General features: G+C 44.3%; 6 protein-coding genes across 7 annotated transcripts in view; 2 read left to right on the top strand and 4 right to left on the bottom strand.

Annotated features, from left to right (window-relative positions):
- Positions 1 to 880: 880 nt before the first annotated feature.
- Positions 881 to 3,087, bottom strand: las1l (LAS1 like ribosome biogenesis factor). The gene has a single exon (XM_080014874.1). The coding sequence runs from the start codon at positions 2,964 to 2,966 to the stop codon at positions 1,263 to 1,265; it is 1,704 nt and encodes a 567-aa protein (XP_079871000.1). The 5' UTR covers positions 2,967 to 3,087; the 3' UTR covers positions 881 to 1,262.
- A 703-nt stretch (positions 3,088 to 3,790) lies between these two features.
- haus7 (HAUS augmin-like complex, subunit 7) lies at positions 3,791 to 7,448 on the top strand (the record flags this gene model as incomplete). Its single annotated transcript, XM_080015316.1, has 9 exons — positions 3,791 to 3,844; positions 4,028 to 4,143; positions 4,223 to 4,293; positions 4,419 to 4,480; positions 4,626 to 4,816; positions 5,040 to 5,154; positions 5,365 to 5,577; positions 6,042 to 6,153; positions 6,248 to 7,448. 9 exons carry the CDS (start codon positions 3,791 to 3,793, stop codon positions 6,307 to 6,309), a joined length of 996 nt encoding a protein of 331 aa, XP_079871442.1. The 3' UTR covers positions 6,310 to 7,448.
- Positions 7,449 to 7,589: 141 nt separating this feature from the next.
- mrpl49 (mitochondrial ribosomal protein L49) lies at positions 7,590 to 8,397 on the bottom strand. The gene has a single exon (XM_080014755.1). The coding sequence runs from the start codon at positions 8,384 to 8,386 to the stop codon at positions 7,862 to 7,864; it is 525 nt and encodes a 174-aa protein (XP_079870881.1). The 5' UTR covers positions 8,387 to 8,397; the 3' UTR covers positions 7,590 to 7,861.
- Positions 8,398 to 10,419: 2,022 nt separating this feature from the next.
- Positions 10,420 to 13,656, top strand: LOC307241817 (ninjurin-1). Its single transcript, XM_080016052.1, has 4 exons — positions 10,420 to 10,589; positions 12,303 to 12,537; positions 12,650 to 12,785; positions 12,947 to 13,656. The coding sequence occupies exons 1-4, from the start codon at positions 10,527 to 10,529 to the stop codon at positions 13,014 to 13,016; spliced, it is 504 nt and encodes a 167-aa protein (XP_079872178.1). The 5' UTR covers positions 10,420 to 10,526; the 3' UTR covers positions 13,017 to 13,656.
- Positions 13,657 to 14,065: 409 nt separating this feature from the next.
- On the bottom strand, positions 14,066 to 19,080 carry emd (emerin). Its single transcript, XM_080014769.1, has 7 exons — positions 19,014 to 19,080; positions 18,275 to 18,353; positions 17,782 to 17,874; positions 15,848 to 15,882; positions 15,730 to 15,755; positions 14,654 to 14,713; positions 14,066 to 14,545 (listed from the first exon to the last, which is right to left on the bottom strand). The coding sequence occupies exons 2-7, from the start codon at positions 18,351 to 18,353 to the stop codon at positions 14,353 to 14,355; spliced, it is 486 nt and encodes a 161-aa protein (XP_079870895.1). The 5' UTR covers positions 19,014 to 19,080; the 3' UTR covers positions 14,066 to 14,352.
- Positions 19,081 to 21,767: 2,687 nt separating this feature from the next.
- Positions 21,768 to 24,648, bottom strand: part of flna (filamin A, alpha (actin binding protein 280)) — a 39,134-nt gene continuing 36,253 nt past the window's right edge. For both annotated transcript variants that reach the window (XM_080015722.1, XM_080015723.1), the window contains 4 exons: positions 24,416 to 24,592; positions 24,091 to 24,309; positions 23,782 to 23,979; positions 21,768 to 23,644 (listed from right to left, as the gene is read on the bottom strand). In XM_080015722.1, the coding sequence (XP_079871848.1) occupies positions 23,460 to 23,644; positions 23,782 to 23,979; positions 24,091 to 24,309; positions 24,416 to 24,592 (779 nt within the window). In that variant the 3' untranslated portion in view covers positions 21,768 to 23,459. The remainder of the gene's footprint in view (positions 23,645 to 23,781; positions 23,980 to 24,090; positions 24,310 to 24,415; positions 24,593 to 24,648) is intronic.

Here is a 24,648-nt window from a genome sequence, read left to right as displayed (position 1 = left end):
TAAAACGCCACAAACGTCGCGGTACTGTGCTTATTATTATTATTATTATTATAGCCTAGTTATAGTCAGTGATTTACGTCCAGAAACGGTCTCATCTTTGTTGGTTATTTATTTACACGTAACGTGATTTTATTGTTTATTGTTTTGGAACACGTCTTTCCTTTTCTTAAAAATGTCGTATACGTAAGTGCAAATTCACAAACCAAAAACTTGCAATTGTTATTTCGAAGGAAAACCGTAAAAACCTCCAACTATTAAACAGTGTACGTACACACATTAAGACACAGCTCTGCTCTCTCACTTTTTTTTTTCCTCTTTCCTATTTCATCTTTTACATATTTGTTCCTACTGGATGTGTCTGACCTTTCAGTCGATCAAATTAAATAATTGTGACCGAATTAGAGGATGTTTGTGAGAACTCCCATTGACAACTGGGAGCTGAACAGACTCTTGTGATTCTGGCTCAGCCCCGCCACCCCTGCTCACTGTGTTAATGCTCAAGAACCGAATCACAAAAATAGATCAACCTAAGAACAAACCTTTCATCACTACTGATAGCTCTCACCGTCAGTGTGAAACCTGAGCTTGTTCCGCTGCCATTCCGTCTGGAGCTAATGAATTAGTGCAGCCTTGCAATTTTGATCTTGCAACACAAGAACTAATTTCCTTTTTTTTTTTTTTTCTTTTAGTGGAGTTTGACAGATTTTCATGGCACACTAGTGTACATCAATCAGTACAGTGATTGAAAAAATGTGACAAATGGAATAAATGGAATAGCAATGACAAAATATTCGATCTATTTAATAATTGGTAGATCACAGCATCCAAGAAGAAAAGCAAACGATAAACTATAAGCACATCAATCATATTTTATTTAACATTCCTGACGCAGAAGTGATATGACATAACTACTACCATGGTACACTCGCCTTGTAATACAAGCAATAGAGACTCAGAAGTGCATGATAAAGTGAACAATAGAAAGTAAAAACACCAGAGATTAGGCTGAAACAAAATCTCTGCCCTAACTATTTTTAATTTTACCCCACGTGACAACCACTCAATGTCAAAATGTGTTTAACAGACTGGAATTTTAATGAAGACTAAACAATGGTGACTAAACATTATTTCTCATTTCTTTGCACACAAGCTCTGGTAAATATTTGTTTTCACGTAACATATAGGGCCCCACCCTCTTACTTTTTTTCCTGTTAGAATCAAAACAATAAAAGATGAGAAGAAACTGTGCCTGCTGACAGGACCTAAAAGAGCTGCAGTCCAGATTTTAATTTGGTCACGTCGCTGTGCGTCCAGAGGAGCCCTTCAGTGGTTCTCAGCGACGCTGAGGTACCTCCAGCCTTGGGCAGTGCCGTGGCCTCCAACTCCACTGGCTGCTCAAGCACCACCATGGTGGAGTAATTGTCCGCCACGAGAGACGAGGGGTCTTCTGACTGTCCTGGAACTTTACCCAAGGGAAAGTTCTTCCATTGAACTTTATCGGTACACACCTGCCAAGGAGAACCCTTGAGCAATTTTGCCTTTTCTGCCTCAAGGTCAACATCAATTTGGTCACTGCTCTCAGACTCGGCTCTGTGCCGCCTCGGCGCCAGCCGCAGTTTCTCATGTAGGCTCTCTAATGTGTATATTGGCTGGTGTCTTTGCTCTGGATGGGGCTCTACATCCGCATGTGCACTCTGTGTGTAGATGGTGCATAGCTTTAACAGATTCTGCCGGGTTTCCGATGGCAACGGATGCTCCATGTCATCCAGGATAAGCTGAAGCAGATGTGGCGTGCTAAAACAGGGAGCATCCAAACAGGCAGAGAGAAGTTGCTGCCACCGCAGCTGGATGCGGTTGACAAAAATCTTGTCCCTTACTCTGGTTTTCCTTTGGACTTTTGTTTCAAAGTGGTGCTCGTGCCTATTGATGTTGCAGGCGATGACTTCCGAAATCCACGCAGAAACGTAGAAGGTCCTGTGATTGTTTGGCTCTTTTGAAAGCTCCTTCAGTTCCAAAAAGAGCTTCTCCAGAAGGAGATGAATGAAGAACGCAGAGTTAAACGTTTTCAGGAGGGGCAGCCAGAAATGCAGAAACGTTTGAGGGAGCTGGACGGTGGCACCGGCACAGTCGCGATCGAAAGCGTCACAGTCTAATGACTCCAGCTGTGCGACGGTGGGGACGAGAAACCCGTCTTCCACCAACACATCGAAAAGGGTCTCACAGGACTCGCGCGCAAAGTCTTTAATCTGGGCCAGGATCCAGCTCAGGTCTTCGGACGGGGCGAGCCACGGGGGCTTCTGATCATCCCTGGGCAGCGAGTCAAAACACTGGTACTGTTCCTTCGTGAAGGATATCAGCAGTTCCCGGGCTGATGTGTAACACTCCATTTCTTTCTGCCTGGCGACGAGCTCCTCGTCATGCCGCTTCAGCTCTTCCTCTTCATCCTCCCCCTCGGCCTCCAAGTTCCAGTTCTCGTTGGCGCCTCCCCCCAGCTGCCTGGACCAGTACTCCTGCTGGAGCCAGGTGAGGACCACCTGGCAGCCCTTTCGGCACCAATTCAGGGTGGGCAGCTTACGGTGGGTGAAGTCGTGTCTGAGGTTCACGATCCACTCGGGGATGTTCAGACCTCCGGCCAGACGCCTCAGCGGACGGGCAACCCTTCCCTGTCGACGCTCGGTAATCAGGTTCACGAACCTCACCAGGGCCGTCCCGTAGAGCAGCACCAGGTCGTCGCCGCCGAGTTTCCCGGACTTGTCCATGACTTGACACCGCACCAGGTCTGCCGTGCACTCCACGGCCACGGGGGTCCTGCCGGCGTAGCGGGCCTTCCAGGCCGAGACCCGGTGCAGGGCGTACCTCTGAAGAGTGCAGTCCTTGGAGTACATGTACTCCAGCACCTGGTCCCACTCGGCTTTGTTGATCCACGCCACCACATGGCGAGTCTTCTCGGAGCTCCTCTTCTTCATCCCCGCGGTTCGGGAGCAGGGACCCGGGCTTTGTTTACCAACGACCGACCACCGCCGCGAAAACAGACCCGGAAGTTTCAAACCAAACGTTTTCGCAGCGTTACAACGTGTTGGGGCTGCGGCGACCACCAGCCACAGCGCGAGCTATGACGGAAATGACGTCTGTTGCCGATTTCCTGAAGCCTGGCTTCCTGTTTTTTTTTTTTTTTTGTTTGTTTTTTAATGTGTAAAAATAATATTTAAAGCATACCACGCGAAAATACACACACGTGTAAAACGTTGCAGACATATGAGATAAAATAAAATATGTAAATGCGTTGAATCGGCCCTTTCGTTATTTTTACGAGTTGCTACAAAATGGAGCATCATGCTTCGTTCCACCGAAGTAGGAACCCTGAACATTTCAACGTCCTACTTGAAAAGTGGAAAGCGACGCATGGATTAAGCCGGAATTTCCAAAAATGCTCGGCTCGCGTTTGAAAAGATAACAGACCTGACAACACCGCAACGTGGCAGCGCACACAGTTTACTGGGTAGAACGTTCTCTTTGCAAGCATCATCTTTGCATTTCTTTTAGAACGCGTCTAACTTGGATCTAAACTACTCTCTAGCCTTAAATATTTACAGAACTAAAATATTGCCCAACAAAATCCGATTCACTGGGCCCATGGTTTCCCACACAGAGTCAACGGAACACATCGGAATCGGGGACATCCGACTAGGAAAGGGGAACGACCGAATTCCGAGTTGCGCCGAATGCATCGTTAGCGCCACCTACTTGTATCCTACTGACGTCATCTATCGGCGACAAACGTATTTGAAAAATGGCGGCTTCGGCAGAGAAACAACTCTCGCAGGGAGTTTACGCCGCGCTGCAGGTAACTTAATTAAAACGACACGACCCTTTGCTCCTCAAACCTCCCAAGCGACCCCGGTGGTTTATTAAGATGACTTGCTAAATCAACCCGAACTGACACATAGTCTCTGTGTAACGATCTGACGTTAGGAGCGCTGAAGTGATCTACGCATGTGTCTAAACCACATCTGTGTTTGTGCTTGAGGCCGCGTCGTGTCCGTTGGTTGAAGGCGTGTATCTACGAGAAGCCGACAGTATGCAAGAGCTGCTTTGCACTCCCTCCCAGTACCGCACGGACATTCTGGCCTGGATCTGCGGCAGGTACGTCATCGCACCACACCCACGGGTATTTCCATAGCGGCTCCTCAACTTTTTTTTCTTCTTACTTTTCATTGTGCAGCTTCAACCCGGACCTTATGCATTTAAAGATGCCGTCGCTGAAACCCAAAGACCCAAATGCTCTAACTAAAGGTACAATGAGTTGTCTTTCACCAAAGATCCAAGGGAAAATCTTTCAATTTTAACTCGTCTTGTTTTGCGTCTCTTGAGACGATAATAAATTATACTGCGTTGTTGTCTTTATTTCATACCCTCAGAAATGGCCATGGTTGGATACCAGTTGATGCTGTGCAAAGCAGATGACTTCGCTCTCATCGAGGTGAGGGGTGTTGAGTAAAAATACGTTACCTCCACAGGGGGAACAACAACAAAGTGCAGTATGGTGGCCCCTTTTAAAATCAAGCCTGGATAAGGTGCTCCAACTTTCCTACCGATTTGTCATTTTTCTATGGTTTTCCACTCAGGGCAGTGCAAACCCTTTGCGGCAGCTACAGTTCCTGGAACAACTTTTAGATATGATGACCAGCTCTGGGGATGGCGCCGAAGGAGCGGCGGATGGAGAGGCGCTCCTGGGTGACCTCTATGCTACCGAGACGCGAGCGCTCCTAACACACACGCTAAACCCCGCTGTCGACCCCTGGCCTGCACACATCAAGTACAGACGCTTTCATTGTGGTGTTATTTAAGTTCGGTCCTCACAATGTCACCGTTTACATTCATAATTGTCCTTATAATATACGCATATCTATGATGTTTCGGGTTAAATTGGTAGTGTAGTGGCAGTCGTCCTAGGATCAGTCATACGGTCTTTCGAGGTATTCATCCACCAGTGTTTTCCATTTTCCCCCCTCACTTTTTTTCTCTCCTTCCCCTCAAAGGGCTTTACGCAAGGGCCACAAATCATCATTTTGCAAGCAGAGTCAGGAAGAGGCTGCAAATGTTGAAGCCCTGCTACAGTCTACCCAGACAGCACTGGAGCAGCTACAGTCTGAGGTAAGAGGCATGTAGAGCAATATGCCAACAATATGAGAGGGATGTGTGCAAATTGAACCTTCTTGCATGCAAAGAGGGATGTGTGCAATTTGAAACTTCTTGCATGCAAAAACCTACCTGCTAAGGAGCCTTTTACAATACAAATATTAGCACTTTGGTATTTGTATTATTACTGATTGGCACATTTTTCTGCCCCACATTTTTCTGCAGTGTGAATTCCTGCACAGCGAAGCTCAGAGTCCTGACACCTTTTCTCCTTGTGGGTTGCGTGTGGCACTGAGTGACCTCCACCAGTCTACCGCTGCCTTCAGCCGCGTCTACCAGACAGACTTCAGCGAGTACTGCAACAGAGAACTCCCTGGCCTCAGCACAGAGACAGTCGTCTTCCAAAGGATACACCAACTCCTGCTTGCCTTCCAAACGGTAGGTGAAGACACGGGTGTGCATCAAGAACTGATGATAAATCTATACACAGCTTAGATTGTATACTGTACTGTATATCTTGTATACTGTATTGTATATCTCCACACTCACTTTATTCACATGCACTTTACTGCACATATCTGTATTTACAAATAGACTATCCCATATACATAACTCTATTCCCTTCTATTTTGTACCCCCACTCTGTATTATCTTTTTGAGTCTTATGTTATTTTATTTATATTATTCAATTCACTCACTGCATAACATTTTAGGAATCGGTTAGTTAGCTTGGTAGGAATTAGGTTAGCTATTATGTTCGGTTTAGTAACTATTGTGTATAATCTCCGGGTGCATTGCAAAGACATTTCACTGCATATATGTATGAAAGTATGTATATGTATGTGACAAATAAAGCTCTTGAATCTTGAGATTGTAACATACATACTTTTTTTTTTTCGCAGGAGTTGGAAATGCTGGATGAAGTATCAGAGGCATCGGTGTCTGTGGCTAACAATGTAAGCCAACTGCAAACACGGCCTCTGTACTGGAGCCGCGGTGAAAAGCACACGCTACGTAAGTCCATGCATGCGCACATGGTCACTCACACAAAAACACCTTCTGTATTCTCTTGAGTCTTAAACTTTTTCTTTTGTTTTCTTTCCCTCAGCGGACCGGTTGGAGGAACTAACCAGCAGATACCGAGACTTCCTCTCTCTGCTCCACACCTAGCAAGACATATATACTTGCCGACGGAACCACAAAACTTGGTTCTCGAAAACCTCGAACAATGCTCAAGATGTGATCTTTTTTATATACTGCACCACAATCATTCATTATTCAGCAAAGTGCATTTTATAGATGCCGCCGAACTCCGCTTATATATTTGCTCCTTTCATGTTCTGTTGATTTCTAGATCAGGTCCTATCACTTTTGGAAAATCAGACATTTCTAGGCACTGAAGGAGGTGTATCTCACTCAGGGCCACTTCAAAAAGACAGACCAACGACCAACCAAATCCAAGATGAAATCCCCTCTCTTGCAAAGAAAAGCTGGGCTGAAGCAGAGCTTATGGAATTCAAGGTGCTTGACTAGTAACTATTAATTAGGAAATTGCTTGATAGGCACATCTTACTGTGGAAGAGTGAAGTAAGGAATAAAACAAGGATTTTTAGACAATTCTGCACATCTTTTTAAATATTCTATAAAATAACCATTTCCTTTAATATGTTGTATTAGATCCGAGGTGTTGACATTTTTACTTGTAGTTGCTCATGATACATTTAATATAGTTTACAACTCTCATTCAGTGAAACAAAACATGACTACCCCTTGGTAAGTTAAATGTGTTTTGTATGTGTTTACTGTGACTAGTCAAATTAATTACATTCATTGTCCTCGTTATCTAAAGCTGCTCATGTTTTTTAATGTCATGTATATAACTTCCATAAGATCATCTGATTAAAGAAATTAATGACGTAATTACTAGACACTTGAATCGCAGTCACTTTGACAAGCCTTAATGTTTTCCCAGCCACATTTGAGCTTTTGTTGAATTATTGTTTACACTGATTCCAATTTCACCATGGACTTTTTTTTTTTTTTACATCAAGACTTTAACACAGGGGATGGTAGCTCAGGAGGTAGAGCTGGTCGTCTAGTAATCCAAAGGTCGCTGGTTCGATCCCAGGCTCCTCCTGCTAGCATGCTGTAGTGTCCTTCAGCAAGACACTTAACCCCTAATTGCTCCTGATGGCTGCGTCCGTCGGTGTTTGAATAATTGTAAGTCGCTTTGGATAAAAGCGTCTGCTAAATGACTAAATGTAATGTAATGTAATGTAATGTAACACTGATTTTAATAGACCGTCATTTGGGTGGAATTCCTTCTGTAAACTAAAACAATCTTACAATCTTCAACTAAAATGTTTAAAGTCAGCTATGAACAACAACTGCCCTTAATGAACCAATCCAAATCTATTGCAGAGGACAAATAAAATGTGAGAATATAAAAGCATATGTTCAAAGCTTTATTTGCTTTCTTGGAAGAAAAACCTAATGGAACCTCCTAAAAGTGCCCACACACTTATGCTGTCAGCAGCCATGTAGTTGACATACTAGATAAACATTTGACATGGTGGTTAATGGTTATACATTTGTTATGATAGAAACCAAATATGAACATTGTATTACATCACAATAACTCGTTTTCTTTCAGATTTAAATTGTGGTCGTTTTTCCAGAGTTTTTCCCCCATCTCAGTTACTTCTCAAGTAGAACCCCCCAGCTAGAAGCCCTTCTCGGAAAGCCACTCCTTCAGCTCCTGGTCGTAGTGGCCCTTGACGCGGAGCGTCCCGGTAACCTCGTTGACCTGCGTCGGGAGTTCCAGCCCCGTGACCTCCTTCAGGTGCTCCTTCACGTCCCTCTCCAGCGCCCAAATATCCCCCTCCACCTTGCGCACCAGGGTCGTTCGGCGGCAGCCGTGCGAGATGTCCGTGTACACGGGAATGTTGTGCATGCGTGACCGGCGGATCATGTAAGGCAGAGGCGGGGGCGAGTCAGCCGGAGCGGTCCAGCCGGACGGCGCGGGGCCGCTGTGCCGGGGAGGAGCGGGGACCCGGGTCGGTGGTATCAGCCGCTCGACGAACTTGTACTCCTCGGTAGATTCCAGAACCACGTACTTCTGGCTCTCCGACGCGGGGCTGCTGCAGAGCGGGCGGAACAGAACGGCGGGTGTGGGCCCGGGGAGTTTGAAAACACAGCGAAGCGCACGGCGGAGCATCGTAGTTTGGAGGGTCAAGGAGGCCGCCATGTTGAGCCGGAAGCGTCGTCTACTTCGCGAGCAGGACGCGGACTAGCCACCTTGTGTTGGCGCCCCCTAGAGGTGAGCGGTATTATGTCAACCCATTGCCACCAGGGAAACAATTATTCATAAAATGTATTTTGGGTATTATTAGTTGTAATAGTGGTAATTCATATAATCAATAATAACAATGGCACCCCTGTGGCATTATAACACAAACGGCACAAGTGTCTCGATATGACCATATTTACATAGAAAAAGGCAACGATATAGATATAAATACAAAATCAGGCAAAGCAGATCGATTATTCATACATGTGGTTTTCTATCGTCTCTATAGTGACTATAGAGTATATGCTGTATAGTGTCAACCCCCCATATTATATCAGATATAATTAAATCCTTTAGCACCACGCAATTGCTTAACTCACCCCATGGTAGCACTGTTATTCATTTAAATTGTTTTATTTTTATTTTTTGGCGCATTTTCAGAAAAGAAACAATAGTAAAAACATTTCAGATACATGGAACATCTGGATTAGTGTTCTGCCTGTAGTTTGCTGCTTCGGGCAGCAGGGGGCAGAATGACTACCCCGGCCAAAGATTTGTTATGATATAAAAACCCCTTTACGTTAATTTGGGGGGACCTACCACAACCCGGTTGTTCTACTTGGCAAAGTATTTCCTTCTAGAGCCACCAGACCAAAAGTTTCGAGACGATGTGCCTGCATAACCTCCCCTCAGCATTATCATCCCACTGGGAAAAAACAGCTGCTTTGACACAAGGGACAATGAACCAGTTTATCAGTAAATGGACAAAATCTAAGAAGACCCAGAAAAATTACCTCTAGTGCGGTTTCCTATGACCTTGATCTTGTCTTTTTCTTCGCTTTATACAGTCCTAAAGAGAGACGGTTTATTATTGTTGAACCAGCCTGTATTATGCTCCTTAAAGGTTTTGATATACAATCTCTGACGGGTGATGTTTAGACTCTTCAGGATGTTGATTCGTGTTACACGTTCTCTTGTTTTGCCTTTTTATTATTATCATATTTTGAAACACGAGAACAACCTTTGTTTGTGGGATGGTGCTGAGTCTGACCTTGGAGATACTTGGTGATGCAGTTAGAGGGGAGAGCCAGGTTCTGAGTCATAATTTGGATTTTCTATTACACTATAATAGAGCTCTATACTATATTACATATAATATAATATATAACAGCAATACCAAGCTGCTGATGATATTGATGACACATGAACAATTCTACATATGCTCTGGTCAGTTCTTCATTCAATTTAAATTACCCATTCTAATCTACATAATCATCGGCACACCTCCACAGTATATAATAATAATTAATATTTCTATTCCTATTATCCAATCCTACTCTCTCTGTCTCCAACCATCGGAATACATGACATATCCCCATTTTTACATTCCTGGGTACTGCTGCTAATGTTCTATTGTTGTAGGGTTTTTGTTATGTAGACTTTTTTTAATGCCTACGACGTAATTGTCTTCTCGCAAGAATGTTACTGTTCATGATGACCCCGTGTCTCTGTGCATCTGATAAATAAAACACTTTGACTTTAATAACATTATTTATCATCTTATACTAGTCTATATACTGTATAACAGTATAATATTATGTATATTTGTTGGATCCCCCACAGACAACCCCCCCTGTATCGGTGAACAAATTAGGGTGAAGATCTGTGGTTCGTCCTTACCGGTTAGGTGTGTGTGTGTGTGTGTGTGTGTGTGTGTGTGTGTGTGTGTGTGTGTGTGTGTGTGTGTGTGTGTGTGTGTGTGTGTGTGTGTGTGTGTGTGTGTGTGTGTGTGTGTGTGTGTGTGTGTGTGTGCGCGCGCATATACTGTATATTCAAATGTGTGTGGGTGTGTATTGGGGCGGGAGGGGTCTATCAATGGGAGGACACTCACAAAATGTGTCTTTGGGCACCGACCAACACGCCTTCCTGTCCGTGCTGTCCCCGCCGCAAGATGTCGGGAATGTCACAATAAATCGGAGGTGTTTTTTTTTTAAATGTATTAATTGTTATTTTCTTATTTCTATTCCAGTCAAGAAAACGCGTTTGTAATTATTGCAGCGAGCCGGCGCTCCCGCGACACGCTGTGACGTCACGCCCAATGGCCGGACCGAGTGGAGGCAAGGAAGAGGTCATTTTCCTGAATAACACCAGGGATGTGGAGGTAACACAACAGATGGGTGTTTTAATTTCATGTTTTTAAAATCATGTTGTTGTTGTTGTTGTTTTTTTAATCTACTCTATACATTGATTCCGAATGGAGTCTCTGTTAGAGGGTTGCGTGAGGGTGTGAGACCTGCTTTACCTGCGTGAGCTGAAATACTATTTCCAGTACACAATGCACCCATTGTGTTTCTACGCTCACTTTTAGAAATAGAAATACCCACAAATTAAGTTAGTGTTGTCGTGCAGCCTCTTGATCTCTTTATTTATTGTTGTTGTTTGTTGTCGTAGTGGTTGCCATGCCAACGCGCGTGCGATTTAATGCGGTTGTGAGAGAGGGCTTTTGGAAGACGTCGTCTGCGTGTTGTGTCTTGTGGGGAATTATGTTTTTCCTCCGCCCCGGTGATTACTCATACCCAGTGAGCTCCGCCACTCCCTTTTCCCCTGCGGGCAGAGAGCCACACCTGCAGAACAGGTTGCACGCCTCACCGCCCCACCTCAACACCTCACCCCCACATTGTTCACAGCACTGGAGTTGAGTGTGTGAAGAGAATATGACTGTGTCAACATTGAGTGATATATGACTCAATTCCATGGAAAAATGACTGCTACTAAGTTTATCAAACACAGGATAAGATGTAAATTCCTTGTGCAAGCACATACCTAAGAGTGTCGTGATGAATGGTAGAACGTCTTAATGTCATCTTGTCGTCTTGGTGATGAATGGTCGTGAATGGTGGGAGCTGGATACGCATCATCAGTAGTGTGTCCTTGGATCTTGGGATGTTTCGGCCTCTACACTATACACCCTCCCCAAGGTGGCCAGCTACAGGCTGATCGGACCTGAGCTTGCGTGAGTCCAGACTCGTCACGAGAAAGAAAGCCATATTGATGGCAGACTTCTCGAGAAGAAGACTGATTTGATGTAAAAAATAAACATTTCATACCATGAAAACTAAGAAAATGTAAGGGCGGCTGCAGAAATATGCACTGGTTGTGTTTGTTTTGTGCATCTGTGTCCTTGGAGTTTCCAATGCAAGATAATACCTAGTATAGAAACATCCACCCAACGACAGCTCTGAGTAGATAAAGCCACCAACCTCTTCAAAGACAACCAAATCAGACTCTGCAATACATTTCTACACAATATTATCATATCATTATACTATATTACATCATATACTCTGTTCTTCACACTACTATATTATTCTATACTTTGGTCATTATAAGAAGAATCTTTATCACGCAACACACCACACATGCTTTTGGATGGCTTCTGTCCTTCCTCCGGGGGGGCAGCCAGGAGCAGTGGGCAGCATTCGTCGATGCGCCCGAGGACCTGGTAACGAGTGTCCATCGCTGGTCAGACGATGATGTGTGCATGTTTTTGGGGGGGGTCCTTACTGACGTTAGGTGGAGGAAATCCCATGTGAGCATGGCAACATGCAAACTCCACACAGAAAGGCTCCTATTTGGGAGATAACCCGCCCGGAGCACGGTGCCAACAGCACCCCAGGCGGGAATCGAACCCAGGACCTTCTTGCTGTGAGGCCGCAGTGCAATGCACTGTGCCACTATAATACCACCCAGTATTATAAAAAAAAACAAAAAAACGCACCAATCCTCACCATGACAGATTCCTAGTACACATGTAAACGCAGCTCCCGGAACACCGCTCACTCCGATCCGGATTCTGACCTTAAATCCCACACAGGCATGCACTGACCCCTCCGGGAAGGCGCGCCGGCCCCTGAACCTCAACCACTACGCCACCAAGAAGAGCGCCGCCCAGAGCATGCTGGACGTGGCCCTGCTGATGGCCAACTCCTCCCAGCTGAAGACTGTTTTGTACGTGGGGCCGCGCTACCGGTTCTACGTGCCCCTCATCGCCCTGCTGTCCGTGTCCATCACGCTCCAGGTGGCGGTGGGGCTGCTCCTCATCTTCATAGGCAAGACCCCGACGTCTGTTCATGCAGTCTGATGTTTCGTCCGAGCGCGCATGTATCTATGGCTTCTGAGGCACTTGTCAAAAAATAGCTGATGGTGCCGATGCGTCCGCAGTGAAGTACGATCTGAACGATGTCAGGAAGCACGCCAAGCTGAACAAGATGAACAACGCGGCGACCGTATTCGTCTTCTTCACGGTCCTGGTCAACATCTTCATCACGGCGCTGGGATTTGACGGGCAGACCCTCGGGTAGGCACACACACACACACACACACACGTACGGCTGAACACGCTGAAACACACTCGTGCGTGCAACACACCGATAGACGTGAAGGACATCTCAAAAACAATTGAGTTGATAGTTCCTGCTGTAACCCAACACGTGATCTTCTCGCCCTCTTCTTTCTTAGGCGCGCTGTGTTGTCACTACCGCACCCTCAAAACTTCCCCCTTGATTTCAACGTGACTGGAGGGATTTAAGAGTTGACGTTGGACAATTGGACATTGGATCTCTCAAAACAAAATCCAGGGACCCGAGACTGTGGATTTTTAGTCTGTGTGATTCAATTTAGTGATCATTTAGTGATATTATTTTAGCCAAAATGTTCTATTATTTCAACCAAAACCCTGTGGCCAAATCTACAAGTTTCCGATGCTGACAGAACTTTGTCAGAGCGTCTGATTGAATGCGGGAGGATTTTTTCTGTCCATCTCCCACCATGTTACACTGAATCACACAGGGCTGCCAAACAACCACTGTTCTTCAGTGGTCGTTTCCCCACAACATGAAACTTTGTCGGTACCAGTAGAACCAGAACCAAAGATGAGCCAAAATGGCGCCGGTTGGGCCTTTCTTCTCTTTGAGACCTGCCATAGGACACTTTTACCTCATTTTTAATTTGATCTCAGGTGACCTATTTAGTAATCAATCTGTAATGTATATACTGTGTATCTTGTACTGTGGCTTTCTCTAAAACAATAATTTTACTAACTATGCAGATTTGCACATTTTATGCAATTGTAATGTAACATTTATGGCATCTTTAAATATAGCCATATTTTATAATTTTTTGCTATAACATTTGGCACCTAATTAATATAAATTGCATTTGGAATACTGTTCTCTCTTTTTACCATCTGTAAAATAATAGTTTATTAAATTCTTCTGCCGTCAATATTTTCTGCATTTTACACCCATTCCTTGCATTTTGCAATGTTCTTTATGGATTTTGTTTTTTAGTTTCAGCAACAAAAGTGGCATATTTACATGCCTTCAAGAGCATTGTAATGAACCAATTCATTCCGGAACTTATTCTGAACTACAGTGATTGTAAATTCCAACACTGGATTCTAAGAAAGCTGTCCTTAAAAAAATGAGTTATGAATAATATTTAATATCTGTAATACTATTTAAATCACAATCTTTAGCCCTAAAAAGTAAAAAGGTGTGATAGCAAGTTATCATGTATGGTGAACACAGGTAACAATTCACCATCTGTTTGGTTTATTATCAGAGAAAGTACAACAAATCATGTTGTTGGTCAAGTTTATTTTAAGTCATGAAAATGAAAATTAAAACAGAAAGAGGCCGTAGTGCAAACAAAGCATATATACCCAATCAAAAAAATAAACCAAAATTATAGAAATGTGATGCTTATCAAAGTGCGGGAATTCTAAGTGAAATACTATGATTGAACACCATTCGCAGAATGGTGCTAGCAAACAGGCGGCAATTTTCCCATTAGGAATCAGGCTGCATAGAGCAAAAGCAGAATTACCCCCCAAAACGCTAAAATCTGAATGGCACATTTACCCATCATTGCTGCTGGCCCATGGGGCTCTCCACGTTGCCAGCCATGCAGCAGTAAACATAATAGAAGAATGCAACCACCAGAGCCAGGAGGAGCAGCTTCGTCACCGTGGGCATGCCCCCTGCGGACTTCCTGGTTGGCTGGCTGGATTGCACTTCTTTGCTGTGATTGGCTGCCCGGGCGCTCTGCATGGGCGGCCTAGAGTTAGAAATGTTAAAAAAGGAGACATTGGAGAGAATGATAAAGAATGTCATACACACACACACACACACACACCTTGCAAAGGGAAAACGGTGCTTTACTTACTCTATGTTACGATCTGGTTCCTTTTCTTCTGTTTGCTCATAGCTTCCCCGTCGCCGAAGCCTGGTTTGAGGAAAGCAACGTGCTTGGTTTACTCGTCAATGTTCCACCACCCTCAACAGTACAGAAAATTAATATTTAAAACTCACTTTACCACAGCTTAGAATTACAGGTTCTGCAAGATATATACCAAACCTTTGTCCACAAAATGTATCTTTGTATCCAAATAAATGCATCTTGTAGTGTTGCAGCTGCCCAATACAAAGTTATTTTAGATGATGATTATTATTATTATTATTATTATTGTTATTATTATTATTATTAGCTCAAAGTGCTGTACATAAAAAATCAAGTAAAAACCAAAGCAGAAACGGATCAATAGTACAATAGAAGAAAAAGTGAAATAGAAACAAAAGTAAATACAACAGTACATGCTGAAATAGTACAAACAATGGTAATTGATAATAAAAGACACTATCAAGTAAAAACCAGAGCAAAACAGATCAATTGTGAAATAGCAAAAAAAAATAAAAAAATAAAAACAAGAGTACATGCTAAGACAGTACAAATAAAGGTTATAGATAATGAAAACACTGTCAGGTAAGGTAAGAAAATTTAAAGGTGAGGCAGGCTAACTGAAGCCAAGTTTAAATAAGTGTGTTTATAAGAAGTTTCTTAAAAGTGTGAAGAGTTTCTGCCGCTCTGCTTTTATCTGGTAGGGCGTTCCAGAGGCTAGGGCCATAGAAGCTCAAAGCCGCCTCACCGCTTCTCTTACGGATTGCTTTTTGGAATCAGTTTAGAGAAGCTGTGGGCGATGGAAGGGTTTGACTTGGCACATGTTCCTGAATGCCAATGCCAATACCTGAGTATTTTGGTGCTAAACCTTTTTACCGTTTTAAAAACCAGAAGAAAAAACTTCAAATGCACCGGTAGGACGCTTTTCTGCATCCGCTAGTCAGAGGAAAAGTCTGACCTTTGCGATTGTTTCTTCCGGCGAATATTAATACATTTGAAAAGAACACAAATGATAATATTGAGTGAGCGCCCGGCACAGATGTGTGTATAATAGTTGTACTCACATGTCCCCGTGTGCTTCATGTTGAACCTGGTGAAAAGCAGAGTTGTGACATTTATTACACAACGAGGGACAAAAAGTAAGTGGATAGAAAGGCAGGGCGGCAGGTGGACAGGACTCACCGGGGTTTGATAGGTCACATATGTAACCTCCTCCACTGCAAAAAAACAAAAAAAAGTAAGAAATTTGAATTAATCGAGTCGCTTGGTGATAATCATACAAAAAAACTTTGACAAATGGCTCCACTGAATTCCACTGTTAGTTAAAGTACAAGACAAAAAAAATGTCATTCCTTTAAATGAAGTTATTTTCACTATTTCCAAATGAGACCGGGTGAATGAAAATCTGCATAACCATGCATCTGCACGACCAACAGTGTTCCAAGGAAGGAAAACTGGTGAACTGGTGACAGGGTCATGGGCGGCCGTGGGCTCATTGATGCATGTGATGAGTGAAGTCTAGTCCGTCTGGTTTGATCCCCCAGAAGAGCTACTGCAGCACAAATTGGTGGAAAAGTTAATGCTGCTATGATAGAAAGGTGTCAGAACACAAAGTGCATCACAGCTTGATGCTTATGGAGCTGCGTAGCCGCAGACCGGTCAGAGTGTCCATGCTGACCCCTGTTCACCACTGAAAGCTCCTACAATGGCCATGTGAACGTCAGAACTGGACCATGGAGCAATGGAAGAAGGTGGCCTGGTCTGGTGAAGCACCTTTTCTTGTACATCACGTGAATGTCCAGGGCTAGGGTCCGATCCAATCAAGCATCTGTTGGATGTGCTGGAACAGCAAGCCCAATCCATGGGGGCCCCACCTCGCAACCAACACCAAAATTAGCAGGTTTACCCAGGTTTTTTTTTTAACCGGGTAAAACCACAAATTTTGGACGATTGTCATCGTTCCCATTGCCAGGATAAATGCCATTTTTTCTGGTGCGTCACGTTCGACGTCACAAACACGTCGGAAAAGAGCCGTGTCTTGGTTCCAGTGTGATTGGGAACGAAACGGTAGAGGAGACAGCAACTTAAATAAACAACGACATAAAACTGTCAAACATAGCGAAAAAAAAAGTATTTTGAGTTGTTGAAAGGAATCGGATCGTTGGCGCACGACAGCAGAAGCAGCGCAACTCTGTTCCCTGCCGCTCCTTTGGCGGCGGGGAGCAGAGTTGTACTTCTTGTTTGGGGACCGGCTTGGGAGGTGCTGGAGTTGCTCGGAGCCCGTCAGGGGTTCTCCGCTGTGCTCCCCACGGAGCGATCACCACAGTCAAAACATTTCATGATTCCCCCATGCAGGAAAAAAGTCAATAACTTCTGATTCTTGATTTTAAATGGGTTATGAAATGATACACAGACTCTCCTGTCTATTAACGAGTCGACGTCCGGAACTTTGACGTGTGTCGCATCGCCCCGGTGAAGTGGACAAAATGAGCGGGTCGACCCGGGTGCACTGTTAACATCAGAGCCGAGCGGAGGTGGGGCCGATAAATAGCGTTGTCTATTGGAGAGTAAATACTCTCCAATAGACAACGCTTTTTATCGTCCCGGGACTGAAACCCGGGTGTAACCTTTCCCACCGCTGACAAATGCCAGATATTAGTGGGTGTTACTGGGTTTTTGGTGCAGTGGGGAAGGGGTATTACAGGACTTAAAGGATCTGCTGCTAACGTCTTGGTGCCAGATACCACAGGACACCATGCCTTGTCGGGTCAGAGCTGTTTTGGCGGCACAAGGATGAGCTACACAATATTAGTGGTTGTAAGTGGTGGTTTTAATGTTGTAGCTGATCGGTGTATATTTATGGGATAACAAAGTGAACCATATCTATATCTGAGGTAGAACACTAGATGGGGTAGCTAACAGCTGGTCTATTTGGTAATAGACTGCAGCCATGGGGGAGATTACAAAGTAAGGTTATGGACTCAACTACTAATGCATTTTAATATATTACTAATTGAAGCAGTAAGTATGAAGAATAATACACTAATACAAATAATAATGAGCTAATACAGAGAACTCGATTTGACTCTATGTAGGCAAAGAGCTCGGATTCCAACCTTCTTCCCTGTAGTAGGTCTTGTTAGGCGAGGGCGTCTTGGACTGCTCCATGGCCTCCTGCAGCTTCATCTCATACAGTGTTCGAGTTGAGTCTGCGATACAAATATTATTTATTTTTGAGAAAAACAGAGTTAGCCTAAAGAAGCAATGGCGTGCAAAACGCATGGTTTCCTCTGCTCTGTCTCATGTAATATTAAATAAATACCACTACCCTGTATCCCTTATCTTTGACATGTAGTTATTAGTATTATTGATATTTATTTATTAATGTATTAATTTCACCATACGTCTTTTTTTCTGCTGGGGTCAGTGCACAGAAATACAAATGGAGTGTGTGAAATAAATATTCTAATATATATATCTTCTTCTTCTTTCGGCCGCTCCCGTTAGGTGGCGTTAGTGATAATAACGTTGAAATTGACAAACTTTCCCTCTTAAATCTGCAGCAGTTGCCTAGTTCATTTGTATTTCTTGTGTGTTTATGAATCATACCAACTACAGGTCCATGTTTGATGCCGTACACAGTGAGCAGGTCACTGATTTCCTGGTCACTTTTCTCACTGAAAGACATCTGCAAACCGAATAGATAGATAGATAGATAGATAGATAGAAAATATCTATATATTTTTTTACTCTACCACATTTCTGGCACTAAAGTCACATTCATCACTATGACTCTGTCTATAATATTCTTGTAAATTGTATTCAGTGTATGCATGAGCAAACATTTTAATATTTAGATTTTAAAAATGATCATTAGTGATAATAGTATAACAGATAGTATAGATATATATATATAATAGTAGATAGTAGTATACAGTAGCAGCTTATGAAGTAATACAGGCTTTTTTATATCAGGACACTGGATGTTAAAAGTACTTTTGCTTTTAATACGTTTAGTTCATTTAGGAGCTGTTATTTACATCATTTAATACAAATAAATAAATAAATAAATAGATAAATAAATAAATAAATAAATAAAAATGGACTTTCACAGACACTTTCAGACAGACAGACAGACAGACAGACAGACAGGCAGACAGAATTCGTATGGACTCCGATTTAACCAGATAAACCGCGCAATTGAGCGTCGCAGCCACTACGCGAATATTGACGCAAAGTTGTTCGTCAAAATGTAGGAATTAGTTTTCCCCGAGCACAGAAGGTTTCTAAAACGGTCGAATGTCCAACGTTTTGCCATGAACAGAGATGTTTAGAGATGTTTTCTTACCTTTTCAACGCTTTGAGCAGAATGACACACGCAGCGCAGCGCTCAGCGTTGGAGCGCAAAGTGGGCGTGTCCTCCCGCCACATCTGGATTAGCGAGCGACGGCACAGAGCTATGCAGCGTTCAAATGCGGCTCGGAAATCCGCCGTTCCGGCTCCCGCTCAACGTTTTCACGAAGGGAACTCGGTTTACCGTCCGAGGCGTTTGCCGTCCTGTCACTGTGACACTGCCAGGTCTGTTTATCTCGGTGAATTCGGCCTCGAACGACCTGCCCCGAAGTTCCAACTCTCGGTTTTTCCAACAATTGTTTACCCACTAAAATTGGAACTCGAACGGCCATCACTGACACCTGAAACTGATACACCGAATCCCTGAACCAAGTCTGCAAAATTGCAAGACCAACTTCTGTTTACATTCTGTTTTCTATTCTAAATCACTGCTTTGGCAAAACACTAACGCACGGTTGTCTACATTAGGCGCAGCATTCAAAATTAAAATCACACAGCCAAGCTCTATTGACCAAAGGCCAACACAGGCAGGATTGCATTTTTTCCTCCTTAGTTGTTGAATGGAGGTGAATGGTGAAGCAGCAGCTGCTGCAGAGGCCAACGAGTGGGGGGGGAGAGGAGGAAGAGGAAGGACAGCTGCCTCAGTTGAGATCTGGGCCGCATGGGGTCGACCGTGCGCTCAGCCGCGGGTTGAGCGCGAGGGAGGCCGAGCAGATGGTTGCATCTATCGTCAGTGCATCCAGGAATGAGAAGCCGCCAGTTACCTGCTATCTACACTGTGCTGCTGCTCTTCATGTACGTGTTTACTGTGGTATACTGCAGTATACTGCAGTCCCACATATCAGTACGGTTGTGGTGCTCAGTGATTGTTGGACAATGTTACAGTGATGTCATGTCATATTGGGGGGAAAATATATATGTATATATATATATATTTTAGTCATCATCAATCGTATCATATTTCCTGGATCACATTTTCTGCAGAACTGTTCACACCGGAATAGGGAACCGCCAGTGGACATGGTGGCAGCGAACAATACCATGAGACCACCAGAAATCCAGAATCACATATGTGCAGACAACACAATATTTTAAAACATTCACCAGGTATACAGGCTGCCATTTGAGCGATACTTGCTATGAATATATATGCAAGTAAGTACTTCGCTTTGAACTATCACATCAGCACTGTATGGACACGTTGCGCTTCACCACATTGTCTGCTCTAGGTCTATTTCTCATATTGTCTTGTGTGTTTCATTGAGTCTTGGAACTGGATGCCGCTGCGATTCAGTACATTTACTGTATATTTTTTATCGACGAGGCTGGCTTTGAATCTTGGGATCTGCCGTATTATGAAAAACTCACTCACTCTTTCAGTGCTCGTGCACATACTGTACATTTGGCTTTCTGATGGCCCAACTAACACACAAACTGTGAAATAAAACAACCCATTGTACCCAGTGTACAATCCGCTGTGCGTTTCTCAAAGAAAAAAACAGTAAAAAAAAAGTTGCTTTTTTTTAGTGCAGATGTATTTATTTTATTTTCCGATGTATACAGGAAACAGCGAATTCCCGCATCCGAGAGTCCTGGTGCGTTGCGATGGTGTCTCCCACGAGCTTGGAGCACGGCAACGAAAATAGAAACAAACTTTAAAATGACGCCTTGTAGATTTCATATGAGCGAAGATTCAGCAACTGGATTGGTAATTTCTTGTCTTAAATTTGGTCAGAAACAAATTTTGGTGGACTGATAACGTGAAATCAGTGAAAGTTACGGGGTAAATGTCATTAGCTCACAGAACCCGGGGCCTCAGGAGGGTGGCTCCTCCCACAAAAAAACTGTACGTCTTTGAACAGGATGTCTTAGAGGCATGTTAGAATGGCTAGAATTCATGACCAGAGTGTTTTTTTTCAGCAGAAAACGCCAAAGATGTGTTTTGGGGGCCTCAGAGGCCTATATTAACTTGTTGAAAGAGGGCGTCATAAGTCCCCTTTAATCTAGCCTAAAGAAGGGGAACATTATTGGCCACCATGCCATGACTGAATGTCCCTGGACAGCGTGGAGGGAACATTGCATGGCGTCAGAGTGGGACAACGTGAATTTCCACCGGGCTTCTCTGGTCCGCAACCGGTTCATCTACCACCCACAATTTGCTGTTCTACACCTCCCTCTTCAGTTGCAGTATAGGAACGGGGAATAGGGCAGTTGTTTTTGTTCGGCATGAGGGGAAGCTGGTGTGGGGGCTTTCAGCGGCGGGATCCGTCACTCAAGAACATCCTTTCCCCGCCGTTTAGACAGGGAGAACATCGCTTGTGATCTAGATGATCAAATTATACCTATCGGACCAAAATAGGAGGCGGGACACAGGCCTAATTTATTCCCCCCCGTCTAACATTTTGCATCTGAGCCAAAGAAAACATGTGTAAACAATCGTGGGAAAAAACTATGTGGCCGTTCCTTTGCACTTTCCCCAAGTAGGAGGGTGGATTTGTTTCCTAACAGATAGTCCTGCAGTCGGCAAGATTTTGAAAACATTTTCTCTGGAAGGACTTTCTCCCCCGAGAGTGCCCTCTAGGGGCTAGCTGTTGGCATCGCCCCTGGTGTGGAGGGCCAAATAAGGATAGACTGATTCAATAATGGCGTAGTCCCAAAAGTACACAGAGCTGGATAATCAAATCTAATCTCTGCAGTGGGGCCATTACAGAGCGTACACTATACAATAAAACATAAAGGCGGATAAGAGTGACAGGAAAAAAATACTTAGACAACTTTATTGTGTATCAAAATACTGCAAGTCTCACAAACAATTTAAAAGACTTATTTCTTAAAGACAATGGTTTGTTTCGTTGTTCTAAAATACAGAGTACACACAAAGCCAGAGAGGTAAAACAATGAAGGGAAGATTTGGATTTTCGGTTTTTTTTCCCCTCTTTTTGAAGGTCATTCTCTTTGAGGACATACCATTTCACAATAAATATCCTCGTCAGCCCCTCTTGTCCAGAACCACTCTGGAATATTCCCTTTTTTTTGTTGTTTTTTTGAAGTAGTTAATTTATATGCAATGTTTTCCATGTTCAAAGTGGATGACTTCCGACACCATATTTCTTATCCAGGTTTTGATTTTGGAGTCTCTACGCCTAAATTGTGAGTAAGTGGCAGCAATATGTATTTAAAAAAACAAAAAAAAAAAAAACAACCCCCACTAGAAACCCTAGGAACACCAGTTTGTGTTGGCAGGGCTGCGAGCAAACAAAGCAGCGTGAGAGAGACACAGCACGAGTGATTTAAAAGTTAAATTACTCACGAGTTTCATCATCACCATAAGCTGCGACAAGCTTTGCGTAACTAACCTTATTATTCACATGTTATGGTACCGCCAAACCATCGCCATTAATCATTTCCTCACTCTAATCTTATAACTGTTAACGTTTTAGTGCCAAAAAAAACAAAAAAAAAATACAAAACAAAACAAAAACAAACAAGAAAACTGATCACCCTAGCAGCAGATTAAACTAACGGGCTAGTTGGACAGCATCAGCGTCAAAAACACGGAATTTACTATCATTTACGACTAGAAGCGCTCTCCTGTATGAATAGTGGATACCTCTTCATTCTGGCCTTTTTACAGACACTCATAGACCTTGTCTTAAAAGCAAGTCGGACTGCGTACAAGCCTGTGTGAATGAAAAGCACCCGTGGGAGGAATTCCCACAATTCCTTTTTGACAGTTTGTGCCGAATCCCTGCATAAAAAGCGCATCCATTATTGATACGACGATTGCGGTGGTGGTGAAAGAAGCAAACCGATGGCGTCACCTAGGGTTCGGCTTGTATTTTACGCTGCTACATACACACACACACACACACACACACACACACACATACATACATACACACATACACACACACACACACACATACCAGAAGCTACTCAATACTCTTAGGCACTACTTGTTTCCAACTAAACTACAGGCTAACTGGCTAGTAAACCTAAGGCACAAATGACTGCTAATTTACAGTAATAAAAAGGTGCATCTTTCCCCTCGCGAATGACTCACGGACACGATGGGGATGGATAGGGATGGACAGGGGGCCGGAGAGACAAAAAGGGGAGAGACCGATGAGGAAGGGAGGAATATTCAGTGTTTATATGCGACCGCGGTTGGGGGAATTCTTGTGTCTCGTTTGAAATAAGACCGGCTGGTTTGAAGCGCGAGTGGTTTCTCAAGTCCAAACACTGAGATTTGGGGGAAGTCAGGGGGTTGGGGGGGGGTGCAGAACGGCATTAAACGGTTGAAACGCGGGAGGGAACGAATTTGTAAACAGCAATATCACAGACAACGATTGGATACAATGAAAAAGAGAATTTCAGTCGCTGGAAACAGTGGTACAATAGGTTGCGTTTTGCGTATAACGGCTTTGGGGTTTATTTTTTGTTAGACCGTGATGTGGTAGGGACTGCCGGGGATGTGATCGTCTCCCCACTTGACCACGAGGATGTATTCGCCCTTCTCTTTGAGCTGGTAGCTGACGTTGTACAGGCGGTTGCCCAAGTGTTTTACTAGGATCTCTTCGCAAGGCACCTTGGGACCGTCCACGCCGACCAGGAGCATGTTGCGGCCTGCGGATGAAGGTGGGGGGGGGGGGGGGAACAAAAAAATTTTGTTACGAGTAGCATACGGATGCAGCGTCGCCCAGGAGAGAAGTCCATGACACAGCACTTTCGGTTAAAAGAGTCCAACACTCCCTGCAGTGTACCTGCTTTGCTACAGTCAACGCTGAAGCTGTTCTTCTGTCCGATGAAGCCCTTGGTCAGGCCCAGGCCCTTGGCCAGGACCTTGGTGGCATCCGATTGGCTGGGCGCTCCCTGCTGAGAACAGCTGATGGCACGGGTCACAGGGTCGACCATCACCGAGGAGGTCTCATGCATGCTGTGACTGGACACCAACTTGGAACCTGGAGGACGGAAAAGCAGACAAGTCAGGGTTAGAGGGCTTTAAAGCACACAAGATGGAGTGAGGGGCCGATACACAGGCCACTTGAAGCTCAGTTCACATTCCATCTCACCTGTGATCTTCGCTTTGAAGGGGCTTCCGACGATGTGGTAGGGTCCGCCGTATTTAATGGAGATGAGATAGTTGCCAGGGGCCATAGGGGTGTAGGTGACCCGGTAGCCCTCAGAGCACTCTACGCAGTCCATCTTGACCTTAGAGGGCCCGTCGATGGTAACGGCCAAGGCCCCCGGCCCCGCGTTGCTGGTGTTGACCACAAATTCGCAAGCAGTGCCTGGCAGGAGAGAGAGAGGCAGGCGGGAGTCAGGAGGAAAGGACCAAAAAAAAAACCCAACAAATTCACTTAAGGCGAAAGTGAAATACGAGGGTCAGATTCCTACCAGTCGTGCCTCCCTCCAGGCCGGCTCCGTAGGCCGACACCATCCCAGGGTCTCCGGCCTGGCCTGTCTCTCCCACCCGGATCTTAAAGGGGCTACCGGGGATGTGGCTGCCGTTGAACTTCACGTCAATGAGATAGAGACCATTCTCCCTGGGAATGAATCGCACTGCGTACTTATCTGGAGGCAATGGAGATGAGAGGAACGTTGAAGGAGAGAAAAGCGCGGACACAGTG

Source organism: Zeus faber (assembly GCF_960531495.2).
Source record: "Zeus faber genome assembly, chromosome: 15".
Lineage (NCBI taxonomy): Eukaryota > Metazoa > Chordata > Actinopteri > Zeiformes > Zeidae > Zeus > Zeus faber.
This window is presented reverse-complemented; position numbering and strand designations above follow the sequence as displayed.

What these genes read in the sequence shown, in the direction of transcription:
- las1l (XM_080014874.1), bottom strand. Translation starts at nt 2,966, where the DNA reads ATGAAGAAGAGGAGCTCCGAGAAGACTCGCCATGTGGTGGCGTGGATC.
- LOC307241817 (XM_080016052.1), top strand. Translation starts at nt 10,527, where the DNA reads ATGGCCGGACCGAGTGGAGGCAAGGAAGAGGTCATTTTCCTGAATAAC. An exon ending in ATAACACCAGGGATGTGGAG is followed by an intron (nt 10,590 to 12,302) that starts GTAACACAACAG and finishes AATCCCACACAG; the next exon opens with GCATGCACTGACCCCTCCGG. An exon ending in GCTGCTCCTCATCTTCATAG is followed by an intron (nt 12,538 to 12,649) that starts GCAAGACCCCGA and finishes ATGCGTCCGCAG; the next exon opens with TGAAGTACGATCTGAACGAT.
- emd (XM_080014769.1), bottom strand. Translation starts at nt 18,353, where the DNA reads ATGTCTTTCAGTGAGAAAAGTGACCAGGAAATCAGTGACCTGCTCACT. An exon ending in GACCTACTACAGGGAAGAAG is followed by an intron (nt 15,883 to 17,781) that starts GTTGGAATCCGA and finishes GTTTTTTTGCAG; the next exon opens with TGGAGGAGGTTACATATGTG. An exon ending in CATGAAGCACACGGGGACAT is followed by an intron (nt 14,714 to 15,729) that starts GTGAGTACAACT and finishes TCCTCAAACCAG; the next exon opens with GCTTCGGCGACGGGGAAGCT.
- mrpl49 (XM_080014755.1), bottom strand. Translation starts at nt 8,386, where the DNA reads ATGGCGGCCTCCTTGACCCTCCAAACTACGATGCTCCGCCGTGCGCTT.